The 21,133-nt window shown below is 35.7% G+C and overlaps 3 protein-coding genes across 4 annotated transcripts; all 3 read left to right on the top strand.

Annotated features, from left to right (window-relative positions):
• Positions 1-1,370: 1,370 nt before the first annotated feature.
• Positions 1,371-10,552, top strand: LOC306897216 (GTPase IMAP family member 6). Of its 2 annotated transcripts, none has more exons than XM_079461785.1 (3): positions 1,371-1,443; positions 7,168-7,249; positions 8,696-10,552. In XM_079461785.1, the coding sequence occupies exons 2-3, from the start codon at positions 7,231-7,233 to the stop codon at positions 9,910-9,912; spliced, it is 1,236 nt and encodes a 411-aa protein (XP_079317911.1). In that variant the 5' UTR covers positions 1,371-1,443; positions 7,168-7,230; the 3' UTR covers positions 9,913-10,552. The 2 variants fall into 2 exon arrangements, with proteins under 2 accessions (XP_079317911.1, XP_079317910.1); XM_079461784.1 differs by having other exon boundaries at positions 6,045-7,249.
• Positions 10,553-11,103: 551 nt separating this feature from the next.
• Positions 11,104-12,467, top strand: LOC306897246 (deoxynucleoside triphosphate triphosphohydrolase SAMHD1-like). The gene is made up of 3 exons (XM_079461828.1): positions 11,104-11,202; positions 11,306-11,481; positions 11,565-12,467. Exons 1-3 carry the CDS (start codon positions 11,107-11,109, stop codon positions 11,593-11,595), a joined length of 303 nt encoding a protein of 100 aa, XP_079317954.1. The 5' UTR covers positions 11,104-11,106; the 3' UTR covers positions 11,596-12,467.
• Positions 12,468-16,150: 3,683 nt separating this feature from the next.
• Positions 16,151-17,257, top strand: LOC306897245 (deoxynucleoside triphosphate triphosphohydrolase SAMHD1-like). Its single transcript, XM_079461827.1, has 4 exons — positions 16,151-16,177; positions 16,255-16,359; positions 16,463-16,638; positions 16,722-17,257. The coding sequence occupies exons 1-4, from the start codon at positions 16,169-16,171 to the stop codon at positions 16,750-16,752; spliced, it is 321 nt and encodes a 106-aa protein (XP_079317953.1). The 5' UTR covers positions 16,151-16,168; the 3' UTR covers positions 16,753-17,257.
• The last annotated feature ends 3,876 nt before the right edge of the window (positions 17,258-21,133 follow it).

The following is a 21,133-nucleotide window of genomic DNA, read 5'->3' as shown; positions in this document are numbered from 1 at the left end:
CTAGAAAAATCAGACTGAACAACGAGCAGTTGACTAATAAGGCTTCAGGGGGCGGGACATGCTGATTTCTCGTTCAATAACTTTTTTTTTTAAATGTACATTTTAGTTACCAGGCAGATACAAATCATTGAGGTTAGGCTACTACAGCCCAGACTGTTTTATAGATTACAGTGCCATAAACCATATCCCGGGGCAAGAGAACAAAGAACACTTATAATAAAAAAAGTGATTTATTGACATGATTGTGAAAACGAGGTGAACAAAGTCCAAGAATAATATTTGCAACTTAGCTTTCCTGAAGCTCAGAGGTCAGAGCATGGCGCTAACGCTACGGTTATGGGTTCAATCTCAGGTATTGCTCATAACTAGAAACAAATGTATTTGGTATAATTTGTATTATTTACAAAACGAAACACTACACTGTAAAAGTATCTAAACGTGATGTAAATTTACTTGAAATCGTATAGTATTCTGCTGTATTAATGTCATACAGGGTCACACTGTAAACTGCAAAACGATATGCGAGGAAAACTTTTACACAGCACACAAATTATGTACATATAGCAAGCAATTAACTTACACACAAAAAACAAAGGGCAAAAATAATAGCAAATAAAGAAAACCAAAAGACAGTACATAGTTTATACTGTACATATGACAATGAGTTTTATACTATGATGTTACCCAACATGCATTGCAGCAGGAAGCTTTCATTTGTTTGTTGTCACCATTTGTGGAGATTCATGCACTACTTATTGAATTTTGTGAGTCAAGAAGTACGTTTTATGCAGGAGTAAATAATTAAAAGATGAAGGGATATAACTGTATCTGTATATGTTGCGCAATAGGTGTTTTGAAGTCTATTTTGCTAGCTGCTGAGGCTGTGCAGGTGTCCATTGTCTCAGCCAATGGTTTTTAGTTACACAACTGTTGCTGGGTAGATTCTTGACACTTAGGTTGGACAGAATGCAGCTATATGAAATCTGTTGTTTGGAACATTGATTTCCACTATAATCTCACATAGAAATGTTTAATTGATTTTTGTTGATCGACTCTCAATTTTTTACATAATCTTTTCCCTGTTTTTGTAATAAACCATTCCAAAGAAAAGATTACATTTACATTTATTCATTTGGAAGACGCTTTTATACAAAGCATATAAACATTTCGTCATCACACTAAACAGTACTGTTAGTTTACAAGGATATGCTACTAGAGGATTAAAGCTGGAGTAAGCAAAGGAGAAGATGAACGACATAAGACATAGACAGTTATGGTTAATCAAATAAATGAGGATGGGTGTGTCTTACTGCTTGCTTTAGTTCCTGGGATGACAGTGTTTTCCTTCCCTCTAATAGTAGAAGAAGATTTTGTGCACGTTTAAAGGAGTATTCCACTTAACTGCTGGACAGACCTCTTCAAACAAGCTGTTGTAAAATCAAAGTAAGTGCATTATTATTTCAAAATGCAGTAAGACTTGATGCAAATGTGTATGTGTCTACTTTTATCCAATGAGAGAATAATACATCAAAACAAGCAAATAATCATAAAAAACATTATTATACAAAATCCTGTTACTGTTGACATGGTGAAAGATTAGAAATGAATGCATTTGAAGCAGAGATGAGCTCATGTTTCATTTTAGAGATATACAGTTTTACTCATGTGAAATTCATTCAAAATAGTAACTTCTAGTTTAATTTGAATAGTTTTAACATTTTGTCCTTTTTGCTAAATTGCGCTCCGGTTAAATGGATTTCTGTTGATTTTCCTAATGTGAGAGAGGACTAAAAGTTGCTACTGTTGTGAATTCAGACGAGAAACAGAAGAAAATGTCACGATAAACTGGGCTGATCAGCTCTTTCCATCTGTCATGCGTCCATGAGTGGGAAACACAAAAAACAGCTTTGAGTTTTATGGAAGTCTTAAGTTTCATACTTTCTCTTTCACTGCACTTTAAGTGTGTGTTTGTACTGCATATAATAACACAGAGAAAGGTTTTATAAGCAGAGTATTCAAATATGAAATACTTAACTTATCACTAAACAGCTTCCCTGTAGCTCTGTGGTAAGAGCTTTGCATTAACAATGCAATGGGTCTGATTCCAGGGGATTGCACATACCAATGTATAGGATAATGCAATGTTAGGTGCTTTGGATAAAAGCGCCTGCCAAATATGTAAAAATGTAGATGTTATATGTTAACATGCACGGGACCGTGGGTGGGTTAACATTAAATATTAGTTTTTTTGATAGTACTTCATTTGGATGTCACCATCATTGTGATAAGTGTTTCCTTGAGTTGGTGTTTTACGGTGTGCTTTCTGAGTGCTATAAAATCTCCTGACCAGAGAAAATCAACCCACACCTTAAAATTGCATTGCATTGCTGAATATTACCACTGTTGAGATTTATAAATTTTTCCTTCATGACTGTGTGTTGCAATCTTCTGTAGTTTATTAGCTTAAAGTCTTTCAGGACAGTAAATGCTGACACAACGTTGACATTATAACTTTATGGATCAGCACAGACTGCATCAGTAAGATGATTGCTCTTTATGTACAAATATCGTGTGATTTGATCCTCACTTGAATCACCATAAAATATTCCCCAGCTATGTGTGTATGTGCAAAATAAGGTGGTATATAAAGTATTGTAGAGTTCAGGGAGCAATAAGCGATATGTCATAAAAGAGTAATATATGTCATGAAAGAGCCTTATATGTCATAAAAGAGCAATATATGTCATAAAAGAGTCATATATGTCATGAAAGAGCAATGCGAGAATTATAAGATGAAAAAAATTAAATACATCTCAAAAACATCCTTTGCAGGTATTCTACAGAGGAGCACCATGAAACGACATCTCAAAAGTAAGTATCTGTCTGTCTGTCTGTCCGTCTGTCTGTCTGTCCATATGTCCATCTATCAGACTAACTCTCGGTTGTTTACAGTGCCAGATCTGCAGATTGTGCTGTTGGGTAAAAATGGATCAGGAAAGAGTGCATCAGGAAACACCATAATAGGCGGAGACAAAGAGACCTTTATAGAAGGTTTTTCTCCTGAGTCTGTGACTACAGCCTGTCAGTCTGCACATACTGAAGCGAATGGACAGAACATTACTGTGATTGACACTGTAGGACTTTCTGATACATCAAACACAAATGAAGAGGCTTATAAAAATATTCTTCATTGTACATTTCAAGGCATTGATGTGTTTCTCTTGGTCATTAAATTGGGTAATAGATTCACAGAAGAGGAACAGAATGCTGTGAAGTGGTTTCAAAAGAATTTTGGGGCAGAAGCCTCAAAACACACAATAGTGCTCTTCACTCATGGAGATTATTTGCAGGAAGGAGTGGAGACATATCTGAATAAACATGAAATACTGAGGTCAATAGTTGATCAGTGTTCAAGTAGGTATCATGTGTTTAATAACAAAGACAAAGATCGAGGTCAGGTCACTGAACTACTGAGAAATATAGAGACACTGAGGGAGAAGAACAGGTACAACAGATATATGTATCAGAAGGAACTTCTATACAGAGAACGTTACACCGTAGCAGCAATAGGACTAGCAGCTGGAGGAGCAGCAGGAGCAATTACTGCTTTGATGGGAGCAGTTTCATGGAAATCTGCAGTAGCAGGAGCAGCAGTAGGAAGTGCAGTTTTAGTGGGAGCAGCATTTAGTTTGGGAATGTGTTTACTAGCACAAAAATATATTCCTGGAAATAAAGATAAAAATGACTAAAAGATCTTAACCTAACTGACAACATTTAAAACACATGTATTACACTCCTTAATGTTTTGTGATGGTTGCTAAATGAATGAATGTAAATGGTAAAACCTCAGTATAGGGGATAATTCTCACTATTAACTAGTTGTTATTAGCATTCATATTATTGTTTCCTGTTCTCTCATTGATTTATAATCTTGATAACCCTGGTTGATGTTAATGAAGTTCAGTTGTCATAATTGTTATTTTGCAATGTAGACATAAGGTATATGCCGGGTCTTGAAAAGTATTATACATTTTTTCAAAGGTATTCAATTTTGTATAATCTTTTTATATTTTGAAGTTTGAACATTTTAATGTTATGAACTGTAGTGCTATATGAAAGCAGGACAAATTAAATAAAAAATAATTATTTAAGGTTTATTTAGATATTGTCACCCTATTAAACTGTTGGGAAAACACAAAAAGAAAAAATATATTTGGGGATCATTTCAGGCAAAAAGGCTTTGGCAATAGATGCCTGTTGACATATATGGAATATTGTCTGTCAATAATTTAACTTAAGAATAAAGCGACTAACATCCAAACATCCTATTGCCACTTAATTACTGATTAAAGCTTCTCTTTAATAGCATAGTGCTAAATTAAACTCTGATGAGGCATGACCATCTCCTCCATTCTCCAGATTATCCCTTGTGGGTATGTACTTCTAGGTGGTCTGGATCTGGCATCGCACTTCTTAATGCAGCAGGGAAACAGAAACCCTGCTCCCTTCTGGCTGTACCACCGAGTTTATGGGGTGTGGGTAGTTTCTAGGTAGTTGTGCTGATGTCCCACCCTCAACCTTCTCCACCAATCCAACGTAGGTATAGGATTTGGTTTTACCTGCTAAACTCACAATGACAAAGTCACCAGCAGACAGATTCTTGTCACCATCATCATCATCATTATGAACTCACTTAATCAGTGGTGTTGTTATGTGGAATGGAGATGTCACTCTCTTCTGAGCTACTGTAGACATTCGCTTTCTTATGGAGTTTGGTTGGTTTGGACACTTTTAGAGCACCTCTTCTTATTTTCATTCATTTTTAGTTTTTCAGCTCTTTTATTTTCTCTGTATTGTGTGTATGTCACAAAGCTTAAGTGCTAAAATGTAAGAGTACAATGTACAATTAATAATATGTTGAAAATAATCATACGTGGGGGTGAGTTGTGCCATTGGCACAATTTAACCCGAGCCCTTTGGCACAAATCACCCTACACCCACAAGTTTGAAAAACTGGCATGATCCAGCAGTTAGGAGCTAACATCATGCTAACTGTATATACTCATTGTGTAGCCTGCTAAAGCACTAAAACATGTGTGAAACATTTTTCAAACTTGTCTATAATTGTTCAGACACTACAATCAAAAAACCTTGATCATAGAAATTTTACTTTGAAAGGAACACATTTTTATTTTGAGCTAAAATGTGCTTACTTCTCATACCATGTGTCTCTCTTCTTTTGAGGATGAGTAAAATGGATGGCTTTTCTAAATTATGTGGTCACATGACCAATTTCTTCTATGATTTTCCAGAAACAAAGAGTGGAACTACTTCCCCCGTGGCACAAACCACCCCACTATTCCCTACTGCTCTGTTTGTCCAAAGGCCATTAGCGTAGCCTCGTTTCTCTTTCTAATAACATTTCACAACCACCTTTTGATCGTCAACACCCCAGACTTAAAATAAAGAATTTAATCAATGAAATAAAAGATAGACTACAATAATAAATGAATATTCTGTCAATTGTCATAGATACATCTGTGTTAGATAATATTGATTTGATGTAAAATGTTTAAACATGTCAATAAAGTTTGAATTTAAACATTTCCCAATAAACTGATAATAGCTAGAAACAGAACAATTTAAAACAATTATACTGTCCAAAAAGTAATTAAAAAATCATTTATAGAGACCTACACAGGAAAGTCCCCGGTGTGTGCACCAACTGAACTTACACTAAAACTAAATTATTCATGCAGTTAATTAATAAATTGAGGTAACTTATCAAGTGATGATTGATCTATAGTGATGACACCTGCTGTTTTTTTATTGTTTAGATGCATAGCTGATGTTAAAACAAACACAAATATAACACATCTGTAGAACTATTTTGGTCTCTTGATATCATATAATATCTAGATGCTTCAAAAGACTTTGTGTTGCCATAATCATGTATTAAAAGAAGTTTGTGTACTTTTTGTTCTTGTTGTTTCTGTGTCCATCAGTGATTCTGTTTCTTATCACTTCTTCATCTCATTATTTAGTGTCACATCTAGGAGCTTGTAGTATAAGCAGTGTTTATCTCATCTCATCATGTGGGGTCTACATGGAACCCGCAGACAAAACCAGCTGAGGCCCAGAAGACAGCCTACATCAAACCCATCTGGGCCACTTGTGTCTTTGCTGGCTGCGATTTTTGGACCCTACACCTTTCACAGATGATATATATATATTTAATAAATTGAGGCGCCAAAGTGATATTGATTCAATTCCATTAGCATTGACAAATCAACCATTATTAACATTGATTTAATGTTTTTTTTTCATCTGCTCTCTTGCTGTGTAAGGTAACTAGCAGATGATCTGAATCGGGTGTTTTATATAGAAAGACATCTCAAACATTCTGTCAGAACACCTCTGGTGTTTAGTGTTGCTCTGAATAGTTTGTTTATTGTCAGCTGTACACTGATTCTTGATGTCTGTGTTTGAACAGCTGGTTCAGTATTGTAAGGTGAGGACTGTATAATCATAGTAATGATAATGAGTAATAACATTGGTTTGTTGTAATGTTTAAAATGTCAACATTAATTGTAAGATCGAAAGTGATATTTAGATGTGTAAGGTTGTTATTGTGTATAAAAACATGTGTTCTCATAACAGTTTACAACCTATGCAGTAGTCTATGTGTGTGAGTCAGTGCTACACTTTTACCTTTACTAAGAGAATGTAAGTTTGGGAAACCCTGGCTTACTGTACGTATTTGGTGCCCCCTAGTGGCAGTTCAGATTTAGCTGGCGGTGAACTTAAAAAATGTTTCATTCTGAGCAAAAGAAATGCACATATGTCTCACAAATCCTTGTATACACATTTTGAAAAGCTGTATTTATAGGGAGTTCGACCATTTCTTTAAAAAAAGGAAAGATCAAAGATGGCAATGATAGATTCCTATAACTGCCTATTATGTGCATACAATCTGATTATTAGTTCCAGAATATTAGATCCAGAATGATGGACAAAATTTCAGACATCTCATACAATTTCTTAATACTTGAACAGGAATTAGTAAATCCACCGGAGAACTTCTGTAAAGCAAGTCACATGATCAGAACGCCTTTAACAAAGGCACTTGTACTGTCAAAACAAAGCGCTTTCCCTCTTCCATTCCAGACAGCAAGCAGTGAAGTAACAGAGGACTGTGAACAAAGCTGAGTGATACCAACCGAGACCAAAATGACTTCAGAAAATACAGGTGAGTAGAAAATTCTCCTGATATTATACAGAATTCACTAGAAGACAGCAAATCTATAACCTGTGCTGAAATGATTGGACACTGTTAATGAAACTTTTCTATTGGAATCTGATTTCCCTTTCAGATTGGAAGAACGCTGCATTTTATAAGCTTTCAATTAAATTTAAATCTTCTCTTTAAGAGATTTAAGAGATACTTTAAGAGTATTTGCTGACTATAATATTTTGAAGATTTGTGTTAACATTCAACTTGTGCTTAACCACAGATACAAATATGTAGAGAGAGAGAGAGAGAGAGAGAGAGAGAGAGAGAGAGAGAGAGAGAGAGAGAGAGTCATGCAAAACAACGTAAATGACAGGGAGAAGCAAAAATGCCTTTACCCCGTCTTACATGTTCTAAATATATTTATATTTAGAGACAAATAATAGGAAATCTGCAGTGAACACTCTTAAGACTGAATTAAACAAATCATTAAAAGCAAAAAATCATGATTATTATCATTATAACAAAAAGCTTACAATCATTGAGAATGTGAGCATCAGTTTTTTAAACACACGTAAAGCAAAGTAACCTGCAATGTTTTGCTTCGAACAGAGATGGCGTTGTAGAGTCAAAGGTTTGCACTGCAGCTCACAGGGATAGTTCACCCATAAATGACTCTCTCATCATTTCAAACCTGTATAGCTTTATTGTTCCTCAGGACACAAAAGAGGTATTTTGAAAAAAATTGATAACAACAGCAACACCCATTGACTTTGCTTTGTGTTTTGTGCTCTTCAAAATAGTTTTTTGTGTTCGGTGGTCATACAGGTTTGATATGACAAGATGACGAGTAAATCAATCAGTGTTTGCTTTAGTTGAGCTCTTGAATCTTGATTTCTAATGTCAAATTGATTTACTTTTTAGAAAGTGGTTTACGTTTAAGAATATTTGCAGATGGTTTATTTCAATAAATATAAATAATCTAAAAGGCGTTCATAATAGCTGACACACACATGAACATTAACACACAATGAATTCCCTTTCAAGCTATTAGAGTTGGAAACATGTATTTTAATGTGTATGTAACTTTAGAGATGGTCCCTACCCTGCCAACAAAGGCATGTCTAAAAGACGTCTATTCTAAGTTATTAATGAAGTGAAAAGACGTCCTCAGAGGAGACAGAATGAACGTTTTTAAGACGTCTTCTGAAAGTTTGGTATTGATGTCCAGGTGATCTCTATAATCACTTTCGCACCTGCAATTAAGTTTGAACAATTTTTTATTCTTGTTTTTTTTAAACATTCAATGGTTTTCATCTGCTTATATTATTATTAGATTAATACTAAATTATATTCTATTAATTATATATATTATTATACTATATTTATCATTTATTATAGTGATATAATAAATATAACAATTAAGAGGTTATTATAAAATTGATGTTTTTTTCTGTTTTATAGTTTGTGATCTAAGGATCGTGCTTTTGGGTAAAACTGGAGCAGGAAAAAGTGCAACAGGAAACACCATACTGGGCAGAAAAGTGTTTGACGTGACTGGTTTTATCACATCAAACAATAAAATGTGCGAGGGACAGGAGGCAGTGGTGGGTGGAAAGACCATCTCTATAATCGACACTCCTGGATTGGTTAACACATCTATAACCGAAAAGGAGCTGAAAGCAGAACTAGAGAAATCCCTCTTCTCATCTTCTCCTGGTCTTCACGTGTTTATGCTGGTCTTCAAACTAGGTGTGAGATTCACTAAAGAAGAAAGGAACACAATGAAGTGGATTCAGGAGAATTTTGGAGAAGATGTTTTGAACCGAACCATTATAATATTCACCCACACCGATCAGCTGAAGGGTAGACCTTTAGAGGTGTATATTGGAAGTAGCAAGAATTTACAGAATATGGTTGACAGCTGTGGTGGTAGATATCACTCATTCAACAATCAGAACAGAAACAATCAGGATCAGGTCACAGAGCTCATGAATAAGATCAATACGATGATGGAGAACCTTGAACACAGTCAATACACGTATGAGATGTTTAAACGGGCTCAAATGACCAAGAGATACAAAGAGATGATTGAGACATCAAAGAGTGTATGTAAAGTCACATTGCTAGGAGCTGGGATTTTAATAACAGCAAAAATAGTTCTAGACATGGCGTTGGCAGAAAGAGCAGGGGCGTTATTAGTAGCCGCAGAACAAGCAGTGGTAAAAGTTGCAGAAGAAATATCTGAGGCAGCAGTAACAGCTGCACAAAAAGGAATAGAAAATGTGGCACAGGGAGCAGCAGAAGTGGCAGAAGCAGCAGTCACAGCTGCAGAGGAAGTAGCTGAAGCAGCAGTAGTTGCAGCTGAAGCAGCAGTCACAGCTGCAGAGGAAGTAGCTGAAGCAGCAGTAGTTGCAGCTGAAGCAGCAGTCACAGCTGCAGAGGAAGAAGCTGAAGCAGCAGTAACAGAAGGAGCAGCTGCAGCAGGAAGAACATTAGTAGGAGGAGGAGTAGCTACTAGTGTGTTGACAGCAGCAGCTGCAGCAGCAGCAAGAGCTGCAGCAGCAGCTGGAAAAGTGGCCACAACAGGAAGAGTTGGAGCTGTAGCCGCAATAGCAGCAGCAGCAACAGGATTCATTGTTACATTAGTCTCCACCCTTAAACATACAACGAAAGGGTAGATATTTTACTTTTTTCCTTCAATTTAACTATTCAAGACATACTTTAGAAAAATACCCTATACCTAAGCTAATAATTGTAAACGCAAATGGAAACTGTTAAACAAGCAACTTTATGTACTGCATTTCTTTTTATATTTCTAGAAATTAGTCTGTTACCTTGCACACATTTTTTGTCAAAACTGCAGTTTTTAGTTGTACACACAAATGCTGATATACAGGCAAACAGTAGCAAACTTTATTTAAATCTACTTTATACAATGCCTTTATTGTTTTGGTAAATATTTACCCTGCAAGCTACACGGACAGCCCACCGAGCTAAGAAAGATGTCTCTTTTTACATCTTTGTCAACCTTGAAAAGAGGTTACCTGAGGAACCAACTTGATATGTTTTATAACATCTCTTTATGATGTCTGATATTATCTGTACAAAGTTAAAACTAGTTCAAATGTGGTGTTTTCCAGACTAATTTCAGCTTTCACACGGAAATAAATGAATTTTGGGGAGACTGTTTGAAATAAATGTTTTGAGCTGAATAATATGAAGTGAAAGTTTTTCTTGGGTTTTTCGTTTTTCTCCTGTAAAGCTGCTTTGGAACAATGCAAATTGTGAAAAGCGCTAAAATAAAATTGAATTGAATTGAATTGAATTGAAAGTGTCCTATTTGTCAGATATGGTGACCTCTGCATTTAACCCATTCAGGGAGTAGTAAACATACACACAGCAAGATGTGAACACATATTCACATGTATAATGATGTCTCTCTTTATATAAAACACCTCATTCCACTCATCAGTTTGTTAGGGTTTTCATTAGGGCCCAATGAACACATTTAAAAGCTGGAGAGTTGATCAGGTGTTTTATATACACATTTGACTGAAGAGAAAAGATATTTGGTTTGCTTTTTTTACTTAATTTCATTAGAATTTGTCAAAGCTGTTGTACGCCAACTGTAACATAGAGTTCTGAGTCCAAAGTTTTTAACATGAAGAGTTTACATCTGAAAACAAGCGTCCACAGAACAGCAATGTGATGAAAACACTGAAGGAAAACTGGACGAGAGCGCTGGAGACACAGAATATAAAGTCACACGTGGATTTCATGGTCACTGTACGTTGTGTTGAGGAATAATCTCTCTCAGTTTGATCTGAATGTTTTTATTGATATATTGTGAAATCTTTTCTCAGGTGGTTCACATGGATCACGGCATGAAGGGTAAAAAGCCCATAGACAGCTTCTATTTCTACAGCAAGAGAAACCCCAACACAGCCTTCAAGATCAAGAAATATCAGGTAACCTGTGATGAGCCTTTTACACAAACAACTGAATCCATCAATGAATATGAATCATAAATAATCTGGTCATCTTGTTCCATCCGTCTGTCTTTACCAACAGCTGTCCAGTTTTCTGCCCGAGAGGTTTTATGAGCGACTCCTTCGGGTTTATTATAGTGGATCAGATGAGCAGATTCTTGAGGAGGCTCAGAAGTGTTTTGAGCTGTGGTGCAAAAACATGTTTGGACTTCAGACTGAAGAAGAAGAAGCACAACAGGATTCAGAAATGAATGAGAGGTATATCATCTGCTGTTGAGAAAAGTCATTTATTCTCTGTTTCTGTTCATATGTGTGACAATAATGTTTTCATTACGGTCCAGAACTACACCCAAGAGGATCAAACTTTCTTAGATCATAGAAATGAAAATGAGCTTTCAAAGAAAAAAGTGAAAGTGTGTCTGAATGGAAATGGAGACAAAGATCATCAGCTGATCTGTTTTGAGAATCTATTGTAAGTGTCTTTTGTAGAATCATTGTACAGTTGAACCTGTGAAACAAGATTCACTTCACATTAAACCACAGAATGTTTATTCTTGTCATCATTAAACACACAAACCTTTATTTCAAGTTGATGTTCAGGTAAATATGTGTGTATGGTGTGAGATCAGGGCGTCTCAGATGTTGTGAAAACAAGGTTATATGATCATATAAGATCGATCACATCTGAAGAGCAAATAAGAGCAAAGACGGACTTCTTGTCACATTAACGTTAAATTCACAATACTTAGTATTTAATGCAAACTTACATCACATGACAGAAGTTTAAAGTTACAGCTGTTGCATTATGCCATTACTATTTTTCCTGCTTATTCCTCTTTTGTCTGATATCAATCACAAAATAAAACCAAATTATACCTTAAAAGTTTCAACAATCAAACTTTGGAAATCAAAACTAATAATCTCTCCCTGTTCTTCATAAACATTTCCTCAGTAACTTTGAATAGAAGTCAGTGAGTGCAGCTGTGACACGTCAGAGGAGATCTGGTCCTCCCGGCTGTGACCGCTTTCTCCTGACCTTTATTTTCTACATTTGTTTATCATTTGAGTTTGGGTTCCTCGGCACAGGGCCGTGTTATCTTACTCACCAGGAGACTCCATTTATTAGATATTATTTACTAGAATGAATTTGTCTGTTCTATAAACACCAGCACTGAGCTGTTTGTTTTCTCTGTCTGTGGGGTTTTCTTATTTTCACCTATTTTCACTTTGGAACAATGCACTTTACGAAAACGTAAATCATGAAATATATAAATAAAATTGAATTGAAGCTGTCAATATCTTAATGTTATTGTAATTCATCATCATATGGCCAATAAACTGAATAGAAGAAACTGATTATGGACATTTAAATGGGTTTGTAATACTAAATGATGTTTAATAAACAAAGTTTGGGAGAAGCCCTGGTAAATACTGCACATCGAGCACATAATAGCCAATCAGACCAATTATCCAACCAGCGTCAGCAGAACACGTATAAATATAGAGAAGCTCCTCGCCTCAATCCTCTCGTCTGATTTCACAATCCCTCCACCACCCCGACTCCTTTCCTTTTTCCACCCCTGCCTCTGGCAGCCAGGGAGATGGGCTCTCAGGGCTCCCTTCCTGGTAAAAGGGGAAGCGCTCCGGGCTCGGATGGGAGCTCGGAGCTCAGAGCCCTCTCCCTCTCCCTCTCCCTCTCCCTCTCCCTCTCCCTCTCCCTCTCCCTCTCCCTCTCCTTCTCCCCGGACAATACACCAAAAACTGATAAATGTTTGAAAAGATCAAAGATCATCAGCTGACATGTTTTGGGAATCTGTACAATTGTAAAACTGGTTTAATAAGAAGAACCAGTGAAACTTCATGTTTCTCATTATTCATGTGACCATCTGAACAACTGTAAACAGATTCTGTGTTGTTTAGTTTGAAGAGGTGAATATTTCCTCCAGTAGACAGTAAAGTTTTTCTGGTTCACTTGTAGATCACAACATATTATTTTCTGACACACAAACTGATGTAGTGATAAAGAATCATCTGAACACAAACATCTGTTGATGTCAAGATCTCCTCACAGCTCCACACACACCATTTACATCTTCACTTATTACACACACCAGCTTCACTTTATTTCAGGTGTTTATAACAGATCCTGTTGAGAATGAACAGAGGTTTATGATCTAGTTTATATTCCATTGAAAACAAGTTTAAACACTTGATAGTGATCAGGTTTGATTCAGTCGAGCTTTCCTTCTCTCTTCCTTCATCGGTTGCAGTTTTACTCAGAACTCTTGTGCATTGATGAAAGAATCTTCAAGGAGAAGTTCATCCCAAGATCAAATGTGTCATGTTTTACTCAACCACATGACGTTTAACATGTTTTAAGACCTCACGGCGTCTTCAGAGCACAAATAAAGAGATTTTAGTGACGTGAGTGATTTCCAGGCCTCCTCATAGACTTCACAGTTATAGTTGTTGTGAAGGTCTAGAAAAGCATTTGATGTTGTTGAATTGATCCATCGGCTCATAGAGACTCAACTGAATATGTTTGAAGCACTGAGAATGCTTTATGTGTGAGAAACAAACCAAAATAACAACTTTAATGGATATATTCTCCTCTGTCTTGTCGGTCTATTGTGCGCGTTCATGAATCATCAGATGTTTTGTGAAGATCAGCTTATATACAGCAAGCATCTGTTTGGGCGTCCAGGTTGTCTGTCAGAACGCCGGTGTCTGTCCCCAACGAATGTGTCAAAGTGCTCTTGTGAACGCACACCATAGACCGACAAGACAGAGGAGAATATATCCATTCAAGTCGTTGTTTCTATCGTCTCAACAAATGTTTTCATCATGATTCGGTTTCATTTAGTATTGCCTGTTGATTCAAATCTAGTAAAGAAAGTGTTCATTTCTACCCACAAAACATAATTCACTATCAGTTACAACGGGTCTATTTTGGGAAGAAGGTGCAAATCCTTCATATTTGAAATATCTTCATGATATCCCAAATCTTCTTATAATTAATATTCGTCTTTAAAGCCACTTCTATCTTTTGATTGCCTCCATTTAATGTTGAACTGCTGTTCTGTTTCTGTAAGTGATTTGGTCAATCAAAACAAGCTTTCAAGTATTATTTCTGCCCTACTTTGTTTAAGTTTACTCTTACGCTATAAAAAATAAAAAGCTGACTTACCTTAAAATTTCAAGGCAACTTGCTGCACAGCTTTTTTGAGTTTACTCAACATTTGGACAAGTACTTCACCAAACTCAATAAACTGAACAATGTAACATGTCTGTCAAATGAAAAATTATTGTTGAACCAACTAAATATTAGCATGCAACAAATAATCAATCAATCATGGTAACAATCATCAAACATCATTTAAGATCATAAAGTTAAAAAGGAACTCTAAATACTAAAGGCAAGTTTCAATGACAACAAAAACAAAAATATATAGTCAGCAAACACTAAAATAGCAATTGTTTAAATCATTTTAAACTGCAAAAAAATTCTGCAATGCATGCTGGGAACTTTCAAACACTAGAATTGTTTATGAGATTACACAGTTTGGCAAGTTGGTCAAACTTATTGAAGCGCTTTGGAGCATCACTTAGATATCTTAGTACAGTCAACATGTCCATTTGAGTTGTTCAGACAATCTTTGAAACAACTTATTTCCACTTGTTAAGTCAACTTTTTATAGTTTTATTGCTTAGTTAACTAAAAGATAATAGTTTCTACAACTTTTTGTAAATTGGATTTTTTACAGTGTACGCAGGAATCATGTGAAGCACATCATGATCAGAATTCAACATTGATAAACACGTGGACACGTCTTCAACATTAACAAAGAACATGTTTTCAGTATCTATTGTATAATATGTGTCTTTAGTAGAATCTGATGTTCTGTCATTAAACAGAAGAACCTGTGAAACTGGATTAACATCACATGAAACCACAGAATGTTCCTCATTGTCTTCTAGTTATTATTATACAAACACTCTTTTAATCTGATATCAGGTGAATATTTCAGTAGGGTGTGAGATCACTGTGTTCCTACTTTGTTTAAATTTACATGGAGTCAGTTTGTATTGTTTTGAATGTTGGTTTATATTTAAATCAGAACACACGTCACACACGAGACACAACACAGCACCTTGACTTCCACACTGAAAAAAATGAATTTCTTACATTCTTGTTTTCCAGTAATAATTTCAAAAAAATGTTTGAATCAAGAAGGATTTCCCTGATGAGCAAACTGACCATAGAAAATAAGACTTTACTCAACAAATATGAAATTTCAGTGAATTTGTCCTTAAAACAAGCAAATAAATCTGAAAAATAATCTTGAATTAAGGTTTACCTTTTTCTTAGTCACTCAATTCAAGATTATTTTTCTTTTTTCAGTCCAATTGATATAAAAAATGGTGAAAAATGCAAAGACTGATGTCCGCTTGACATCCACACACTAATGTCCTTGTAAATCTGAAGTTTGCTTTTAAGCTTTTTAACATCAAGGTCTCTGATGGGAATGCTTTTAACACAAATGACATTGAATAATGTGTAATAAAATGAAGAGGCTTTTTTTCTTGTTAGTTTTGAGTAAGCAGTGTCTATGATTTAAAATGTATAAAAATGTGAAAAAAACTAGCTGGAATGACTTATTTTTAGGAGAACTGAGCTAAATGATTTGTATAATAAAGTGTTCAAACAAAAATACATTTGACTGAAGAGAAAAGATATTTGGTTTGCTTTTTTTTACTTAACTTCATTAGAATTTGTCAAAGCTGTTGTACGCCAACTGTAACATAGAGTTCTGAGTCCAAAGTTTTTAACATGAAGAGTTTACATCTGAAAACAAGCGTCCACAGCACAGCAATGTGATGAAAACACTGAAGGAAAACTGGACGAGAGCGCTGGAGACAGAATATAAAGTCACACGTGGATTTCATGGTCACTGTACGTTGTGTTTAGGAATAATCTCTCTCAGTTTGATCTGAATGTTTTTATTGATATATTGTGAAATCTTTTCTCAGGTGGTTCACATGGATCACGGCATGAAGGGTAAAAAGCCCATAGACAGCTTCTATTTCTACAGCAAGAGAAACCCCGACACAGCCTTCAAGATCAAGAAATATCAGGTAACCTGTGATGAGCCTTTTAGACAAACAACTGAATCCATCAATGAATATGAATCATAAATAATCTGGTCATCTTGTTCCATCCGTCTGTCTTTACCAACAGCTGTCCAGTTTTCTGCCCGAGAGGTTTTATGAGCGACTCCTTCGGGTTTATTATAGTGGATCAGATGAGCAGATTCTTGAGGAGGCTCAGAAGTGTTTTGAGCTGTGGTGCAAAAACATGTTTGGACTTCAGACTGAAGAAGAAGAAGCACAACAGGATTCAGAAATGAATGAGAGGTATATCATCTGCTGTTGAGAAAAGTCATTTATTCTCTGTTTCTGTTCATATGTGTGACAATAATGTTTTCATTACGTTCCAGAACTACACCCAAGAGGATCAAACTTTCTTAGATCATAGAAATGAAAATGAGCTTTTAAAGAAGAAAGTGAAAGTGTGTCTGAATGGAAATGGAGACAAAGATCATCAGCTGATCTGTTTTGAGAATCTATTGTAAGTGTCTTTTGTAGAATCATTGTACAGTTGAACCTGTGAAACAAGATTCACTTCACATTAAATCACAGAATGTTTATTCTTGTCATCATTAAATACACAAACCTTTATTTCAAGTTGATGTTCAAGTTATATGTGTGTATGGTGTGAGATCAGGGCGTCTCAGATGTTGTGAAAACAAGGTTATATGATCATATAAGATCGATCACATCTGAAGAGCAAATAAGAGCAAAGACGGACTTCTTGTCACATTAACGTTAAATTCACAATACTTAGTATTTAATGCAAACTTACATCACATGACAGAAGTTTAAAGTTACAGCTGTTACATAATGCCATTACTATTTGTCCTGCTTATTCCTCTTTTGTCTGATATCGATCACAAAATAAAACCAATTTATACCTAAAAAGTTTCAACAATCAAACTTTGGAAATCAAAACTAATAATCTCTCCCTGTTCTTCATAAACATTTCCTCAGTAACTTTGAATAAAAGTCAGTGAGTGCAGCTGTGACACGTCAGAGGAGATCTGGTCCTCCCGGCTGTGACCGCTTTCTCCTGACCTTTATTTTCTACATTTGTTTATCATTTGAGTTTGGGTTCATCGGCACAGGGCCGTGTTATCTTACTCACCAGGAGACTCCATTTATTAGATATTATTTACTAGAATGAATTTGTCTGTTCTATAAACACCAGCACTGAGCTGTATGTTTTAGCTTTCTGTGTTTTTCTTATTTTCACCTGTAAAGCTGCTTTGGAACAATGCACTTTATGAAAACATAAATCATGAAATATATAAATAAAATTGAGTAAAATTGAATTTGTTATTGAAATTCATCATCTTATTGGCAATAAACTGAATAGAAGAAACTGATTATTGACATTTAAATGGGTTTGTAATACTAAATGATGTTTAATAAACAAAGTTCGGGAGAAGCCCTGGTAAATTACTGCACACCGAGCACATAAAAGCCAATCAGACCAATTATCCAACCAGTGTCAGCAGAACACGTATAAATATAGAGAAGCTCCTCACCTCAATCCTCTCGTCTGATTTCACAATCCCACCACCACCCCGACTCCTTTCCTTTTCCCACCCCTGCCTCTGGCAGCCAGGGAGATGGGCGCTCAGGACTCGGGCTCTCTTCCTGGTAAAAGGGGGAGCGCTCCGGGCTCGGATGGGAGCGCGGAGCTCAGAGCCCTCTCCCTCTCCCTCTCCCTCTCCCTCTCCCTCTCCCTCTCCCTCTCCCCGGACAATACGCCAAAAAAGGATAAATCCTAATTATACGCAGCCAGAATTTGCAGGGCAAACTGACACACACAAACCATCATATGAATAGACATTTATAAGAACCAGTTGAACACTGATGTGCTCTTTTTAAAACACTGATGAATGGAAAACACTTCTGCATTCATCATAATGACTTTGCTCTTTATTTGGTTCAGTGTTGCACTTACTACAGACAGTATATACATAAGTGTGTTGTCAAATATTTTTTGTATATATATATATATATATATATAAAAAATAGATTTTATAGTCAGAACACACAAATACACGATAACAAATATATTTTATTTTTCCACAGTGTACATCCCATCCAACGCAAAGTTGCACATACAGTGGTGTACATACAAAACAACAGAAGAATTGACTGTATACAGTAACAGTGAAAAACTCTGCTGCATCTTCTCTTGGGTCTGACCACAGCACCTCATCCACATCACAAGCAATGTTTTTCAGTCCAGCCATGAAAAGCATCAGCTGCTTTATCTCCACATGCGTCTTCCATAGCTTGGAAAAGGGGTATAAGCGTTTGTGACAGGTGTTTACACATGTGATGAGTCAGTGTGGATATTTGAATGGCAGTGTGTTCCTGGTGAAAACAAGAGATTTTTCTGTCTGAAAATTGTGCCAAATGCAGAGAATTGTGTGTAGTGTTTTGAATAAAGTGTGTTTTAGATCTGCAATGTGAGTGTAAAGCAGGAATTGTGCTTGTAGTTTAGCAGAATTGGTTCAGGGGGTTAGTGCACGAGTTACATGTTGTGGTCATTGTGTCTCAAGGACCAATATTTGTGTGTAAACAATGAAGAAAGAGATGATGAAGAGAAAAAAGTGATGGCTGTATAATATTAATAAAGTCATATAAACATGTTGAAGTAAATTAGATAAAAGTACATCATACATGACTGATATGAGAAGTATAGCATGAAATTGTATTATATGTGTCCTTTAATATAAAAATCCTATAGGTTGAAATACTTTGCAGAATTTACACACAAGCAAATGAATCTCAACAATGGTAACATGCTTCGGGCCGATATGCTTTCTGTGGGCATCATAGAAAACTGATTTGTGACTCGTAGAAATGAATGCATTACAGCATGAAGCATTTCAACATTGTTGAGGATCATATGTGCATTCTTAATGTCTGTCTATTGACAGGATTTCAATGTGCTTGGTGTACTTTAAAAGGTGATTCATTTTTCTAATTAGGTTTTTTCTTTTCTCAATAAAGCTTACTGAGTAGTATCATTATTTATATACAAACACTTAAAACGGCCACAATTTAATTTTTACATACTTATCATCGGGCAGTCAACAGCATCTGATCATGTTTTCCTCAGATTGTTTTCCATAAACGCAGCTAGAGCAGTTTAAGAAAAAATTATGTTAAAATATTAAGAGTCAAACTGCACAACTAAAACAAACACTGATCACCATAATAGTGACATTAAACCTAACAATTATTTATATAAAACATCAACAGAAAGCATTATTACAGTTTTTCTCGATTGTTTACACACAAATATTGGTACTTGAGACACAATGACCACAACATGTAACTCATTCACCAACCCCCTGAACCAATTCTGCTAAACTACAAGCACAATTCCTGCTTTACACTCACATTGCAGATCTAAAACACACTTTTTTAAAAACACTACACACAATTCTCTGCATTTGGCACAATTTTCGGGCAGAAAAATCTCTTGTTTTCACAAGGAACACACTGCCATTCAAATATGAACACTGACTCATCACCTGTAAACACCTGTCACAAATGTGTAAACCCCTTCTCCAAGCTATGGAAGACACATGTGGAGATATAGCAGCTGATGCTTTTCATGGCTGGACTGAAAAACATTGCTTGTGATGTGGATGAGGTGCTGTGGTCAGACCCAAACCCAAGAGAAGATGCATCATAGTTTTTTACTGTAACTGTATACAGTCAATTCTTCTGTTGTTTTGTATGTAGACCACTGTATGTGCAACTTTGTGTTGGTTGGGATGAACACTGTACATTGTTTTTGTTGGAAAAATAAAATATATTTGTTATCGTGTATTTGTGTGTTCTTACTATAAAATCTATTTTTTATATATATATACAAAAAATATTTTACAACACACTTATATATGTACTGTCTGTAGTAAGTGAAACACTGAACCATATAAAGAGCAAAGTCATTATGATGAATGGAGAAGTGTTTTACATAGATCATAGTGTTTTATAAAGAGCACATCAGTGTTCAAGTGGTTCTTATAAATGTTTATTCATATGATGGTTTGTGTTTGTCATTTGAAAACAAAATACCATTTTGAGAAGAAAGAACATTGTTTTGAATGTAAAGTTTCATTTTGCAGGAGAAGTGAGGGGTTTTGCCAATTGTGTTTGTGTTTTTGGATTTGTGTGTAGAGTTCTGAGAATATGAGCCATGCTTTCAGAAAATGTGTGTAAACAATTGAGAAAAACTGTAATCAAGTGATTATTAATGAAGTTCATGAATTTCATTTCATTTCTTGTTATCACTTCATAATCTCATTAACTTCAACATTCTGTGTCACTGTAACATTCACACTATCAGTGTATAACTCATATGGTCTAACCCATGTGGAACACAGAACCTACAGACAAGACCACCTGAGTCCCAAATCTACAGTCCACATCAATCCCATTTGGGCCCCACCGGCACCGGACAGGACATTTCAATGGTCCTTCAGGTCAGTAAATTATCCATCCCTGCACTATACCTGTGATGAGTCAGGTGGTGTTTTTATGGTTCTCATATTAAAGAATAAAATGATTTTGACCGCACTGAAGGTTGAAGAAACAATATTGAACTCTCAGGGAAAACTCCACCCTTGACCTCACCCTGAAACTAACACAAATGTTCATGCATTTATTGTCTACTAAACATTGCTTTAACTATTGAAAACAACTGGTCTGTGTGTTTACTATTCATTGGATGAGTTAAATGCAGAGATTAACGTATACATAA

The sequence above is a fragment of the Barbatula barbatula genome (genome assembly GCF_947034865.1).
Source record: "Barbatula barbatula genome assembly, chromosome: 8".
NCBI lineage: Eukaryota > Metazoa > Chordata > Actinopteri > Cypriniformes > Nemacheilidae > Barbatula > Barbatula barbatula.
This window is presented reverse-complemented; position numbering and strand designations above follow the sequence as displayed.

Coding starts and splice junctions, on each gene's coding strand:
- LOC306897246 (XM_079461828.1), top strand. CDS start 11,107: ATGGATCACGGCATGAAGGGTAAAAAGCCCATAGACAGCTTCTATTTC. Junction 11,203..11,305: donor TCAAGATCAAGAAATATCAG/GTAACCTGTGAT, acceptor CTTTACCAACAG/CTGTCCAGTTTTCTGCCCGA. Junction 11,482..11,564: donor GATTCAGAAATGAATGAGAG/GTATATCATCTG, acceptor ATTACGGTCCAG/AACTACACCCAAGAGGATCA.
- LOC306897245 (XM_079461827.1), top strand. Junction 16,360..16,462: donor TCAAGATCAAGAAATATCAG/GTAACCTGTGAT, acceptor CTTTACCAACAG/CTGTCCAGTTTTCTGCCCGA. Junction 16,639..16,721: donor GATTCAGAAATGAATGAGAG/GTATATCATCTG, acceptor ATTACGTTCCAG/AACTACACCCAAGAGGATCA.